At 39.4% G+C, this 4,562-nt stretch overlaps 1 protein-coding gene across 3 annotated transcripts in view; it reads right to left on the bottom strand.

Moving 5' to 3' along the window:
* Window positions 1-532: 532 nt before the first annotated feature.
* Window positions 533-4,562, bottom strand: part of CASP8AP2 (caspase 8 associated protein 2) — a 39,516-nt gene continuing 35,486 nt past the window's right edge. For all 3 annotated transcript variants that reach the window (XM_011941934.1, XM_011941935.1, XM_011941933.1), the window contains exons 10-11: window positions 4,191-4,243; window positions 533-1,160 (exon numbers count right to left, since the gene is read on the bottom strand). In XM_011941934.1, coding sequence (XP_011797324.1) covers window positions 1,157-1,160; window positions 4,191-4,243 — 57 coding nt within the window. In that variant the 3' untranslated portion in view covers window positions 533-1,156. The remainder of the gene's footprint in view (window positions 1,161-4,190; window positions 4,244-4,562) is intronic.

Here is a 4,562-nt window from a genome sequence, read left to right as displayed (position 1 = left end):
GGTATTAAAGGTTCAAAGAGAAGGAAGGGACAAGCCCCATGCTGGAGAGCCCTAGCACAAAAATATCACTGCTATTTATTTCAATGTGTAATCCTTTAGGACAGGGCTTCTTCCTTTGAACACCCTGAGAAAAATGGCAATGACAAGAGGCACTTCCTAGATTCTAGGGCCTTCCTAGATTATTAACTAAGAATTTCTGTGAGTCTGAAGGCAGAGGGGTGAAGTAACGCCCAAGCTAATCAATCCTTACACCTGTTTTCTTCAAATCTTCACCCAAAAAGCTATTGTGCTACTCTGATTTTATCTGTGAGGACACCTGCAGCAGAGATACGGCTCACCATTCCGGTACTTGCTGTGAGAAGGCAGACAACAGCAATCAGTTTTCTCAAATAATCTACTCAGTCATTCAGACAGCCACACCCCTACCTGGAACCACTTCAAAATTGCTCCCTATGTTAACTGGGACTTTCACCTCTTTTGATTTTTTTAATTATTACCTAACCACAATAAAAGTAAAACATTCCAATCAAAATACAACAAAACTTTACATGGTTTTATTATACATAACTGTTATTGAAAGCAAACTTTATACAAAAAGTTTTATACAGATAAAAAAATCCTTGGCTAGGCAAAGCCATTTTGTGTGTGCATACACAGAAACACACATACATACATATACACACAGTATTTTACATCATCATTATACATATTTACAAATACATTATTTAAATTATTTTACAATATACCAAAACAAGGAGAGGCAATTATGAAAGCAAATAAAAAAATGGATGAACACTTGAACTAAATAGTCACTAAGTTTAAAATGCTACAAAACTATTTTTTTAATCTACAAAGTCATTTCTTTAAAATATCAAAACTAAGATTTCAATACATCACTGTTGCTTTCATTTTGATAAGTTCTAATATGTTTAAAAATAAATATTTTGACCAAAAACAGACAAGCACATCAGAGTGATGACTAGAACAAGCTGAACATGCTGATGTGAAATTAGTCACCAAGTAATAACAAATGTAGATTATCATCTGGTAATCAAAAAGGTGATAAACCTCCCTCTAGTGCTCATTTAAAACATGAGGAATTTGAAGCTTCTGTGTAGTATGCAATATCAATTAAGAGTCCCAGGAATTCAGCAACTTATCTGTAATGTAAGAAAATGCTAAAGTTATTATTCTATTTTTCTGATAGGACTATGTCATAATATGCTACCTTAAATGAGCTCCATTTAGACAATATTGGTGTTTTAATAAACTAGCTTTCTCATCTTCCAATTGGTCTCAAAATTTTAAAAAAAAAACTAGCTTTTGCAATCAGTTTGGTAACTATCATTATACTTTGATATTGATAAAAATTTAATAAGACTATAGTACTTGTGGGGAAAAAAAATCAGTTAAGAGGTAAGCTACCAATGAAATAACACACAATATGTGCTATCCTATAAGCAAAGAAAATCTCAAATATCAAATTCATTAAATGGTTTAAGATTTTTGGCCAGATGCAGTAGCTTATGCCTGTAATCCCAGCACTTTGGGAGGCCAAAGCAGATGGATCGCTTGAGTCCAGAAGTTCAAGACCAGCCTGGGCAACACGGTGAAACCCCATCTCTATTTAAAAGAATTTACATTCTCTTCACGAGAGAATCATAACATTAAGGTAAAAAAAAAAAGAAATTTGATTTAATTTCTTAAAGGCAGCAAAAATCTTAAAAAGCACAGTTAATCTAAAAGATAATCAAGCCACTTTTGCCTAGTTCTTTAGAATAAGCTTTTTATATTTTTTTATTTTATTTTATTTTTTTGAGACGGAGTCTGGCTCTGTCGCCCAGGCTGGAGTGCAGTGGCCGGATCTCAGCTCACTGCAAGCTCCGCCTCCCGGGTTTACACCATTCTCCTGCCTCCGCCTCCCAAGTAGCTGGGACTACAGGCGCCCGCCTTGTCGCCCGGCTAGTTTTTTGTATTCTTTAGTAGAGACGGGGTTTCACCGTATTAGCCAGGATGGTCTCAATCTCCTGACCTTGTGATCCGCCCGTCTCGGCCTCCCAAAGTGCTAGGATTACAGGCTTGAGCCACCGCGCCCAGCCTAGAATAAGCTTTTTTTAAAAAAAGTTCTTTAGAATAAGCTTCTTCTCCAAATTCCCCATTATTTAAGCTTACATTCTGTTGTGTGTGTGTTTTGTTCAAGTGATTCTCCTGCCCAAGTAGATGGGATTACAGGCATGTTCCACCATGCCCAGCTAATTTTTGTAATTGTGGTAGAGAGGAAGTATTGTCATGTTGGCCGGGCTAGTCTCGAACTCCTGAACTCAGGTGATCCACCCACCTTAGCCTCCCAAAGTGCTCAGATTACAGGCATGAGCCACTGCACCCGGTCACATTCTGAATTATACAAAGAGAAATTTAACATTATAATCTCTTGAACCTGAGAGGCAGAGGTTGCAGTGAGCTGCGATCATGCCACTGCACTCCAGCCTGGGCAACAGAGTGAGACTCTGTCTCAAAACAAACAAACCAAAAAGAAATTTAACATCATAGTAAACTACTACACAATTTTGAAGATCTCACTAGCACTGCGCTCCATGTCCAAATCTAGTTTTTTGGGTTTTTTTTCTTTTTTCTTTTTTTTGAGACGGAGTCTTGCTCTGTCGCCCAAGCTGGAGTGCAGTGGCCGGATCTCAGCTCACTGCAAGCTCTGCCTCCCGGGTTTACGCCATTCTCCTGCCTCCGCCTCCCAAGTAGCTGGGACTACAGGCGCCCGCCTTGTCGCCCGGCTAGTTTTTTGTATTCTTTAGTAGAGACGGGGTTTCACCGTATTAGCCAGGATGGTCTCAATCTCCTGACCTCGTGATCCGCCCGTCTCGGCCTCCCAAAGTGCTGGGATTACAGGCTTGAGCCACCGCGCCCGGCCTTTTTTTTCTTTTCTTTCTGTGAAGGCAGAGTCTCACTCTGTCTTTCAGGCTGGAGTGTAGTGGTGCAATCTTGGCTCACCGCAACCTCCGCCTCCCAGGTTCAAGTGATTCTCATGCCTGTATCCCAAGGAGCTGGGATTACAGAAAGGTGCCACCATGCCTAGCTAATTTTTGTATTTTTTGTAGAGATGGGGTTTTACCATGTTGGCCAGGCTGGTATAGAACTCCTGGCCTCAAGTGATCCACCCACCTCGGCCTCCCAAAGTGCTGGGATTACAGGCATGCCACTGTGCCTGGCTCTGTATGTCCAAATATAGTTTCTATTCAGATTTAATTCAAACTTCATTTAAAATTGCATGTTTTGCATTCAAATAATTAGGACAGCAAATCAATTAAAAATACTGTGATACATTAAATATCTTTAAAATTTTGCTTACATAAAAATCCAAAATATTTAAGCAATTGGCTGAGATCTTACAGAAAAACCTGCTGGTAATTTATTTACTTACTTAGGTTTTAGAGACTGGGTCTCACTATATTGCCCAGGTTGGAGTGTATTGGTTATTCACAGGCACAATCCTAGTATCCTAGCCTCAGATTTCTAGGCTCAAGCGATCCTCTTGCCTCAGCCTCTCAAGTAGCTGGGACTATAGGAGGGTACCACCATGCCCAGCCTTCTGCTGCTAATTTAAATATTATTGCTCTAAAAAACCTGTATTGTACAAGAATGACTTGTATGACAAGTACAAAAACAAAAACTGAGGAAACATGTCTGTGAACATTAACAATTTAATATGGTAAATCATGTCATCAATTTAGATGACGATAGACTTTATGTTTTGTACTTTATTTAGCACTAATTAAAAATGTGAGAAATATTAAATTACCATCACTACACAGACTTCACTGCTTATGAACCACATACTGCTATTCAAGAATGTTTGATTTTATATTTATCTATAAAAACTTTATTATTAATCAAATGGATTTCCCCCCACCTTAGGCTCATCAGCAATCAGAAGGTTGAGCAGAGATGCCATGCTGATCTGAACTGCAGCAGGCTTCACTCTGAGCACGTCCCTGTGGATGAGGTCACCTTAGATGCCTGCTCGAGCAACCATCCTCCAACCTGTGACTGAAGCAGGAACTCAACTGGATGTCTCTCACCCACTATTCACATCTTCAATGACTAACAGGCCATTAACTGCACAACTACAGTGTCAAACATTTATTTTAGTAGTCTCCTGTAGTGTAACCATTAACTACCTGCATTTTGACTTTTCAAAGAGCTTCATTAGCTGCTGGAATCTTTCTGAGACCTGAAAATTTAAAAATGAGTGTTAATTATAAATACTTTGTAATCTTTTCTCATCTTTGAAGAATACTTTCATAAGACAGCTAAAGACAGAGAAAGTCACCTTCAATAACAAAGAGGTGAAGTAATGTTTACAAAAATATCTTCATGGCCGGGTGTGGTGGCTCACGCCTGTAATCCCAGCACTTTGGGAGGCTGAGGCAGGCGGATCATCTGAGGTCAGGAGTTTGACACCAGCCTCACCAACATGGAGAAACCCTGTCTCTACTAAAAATACAAAATTAGCTAGGCGTGGTGGCGCATGCCTGTAATCCCAGCTACTC

Source organism: Colobus angolensis, unplaced genomic scaffold, assembly GCF_000951035.1.
Source record: "Colobus angolensis palliatus isolate OR3802 unplaced genomic scaffold, Cang.pa_1.0 Scaffold203, whole genome shotgun sequence".
NCBI lineage: Eukaryota > Metazoa > Chordata > Mammalia > Primates > Cercopithecidae > Colobus > Colobus angolensis.
Note: the sequence above shows the minus strand (reverse complement) of the source record. Positions and strands in the feature narration are given on the sequence as shown.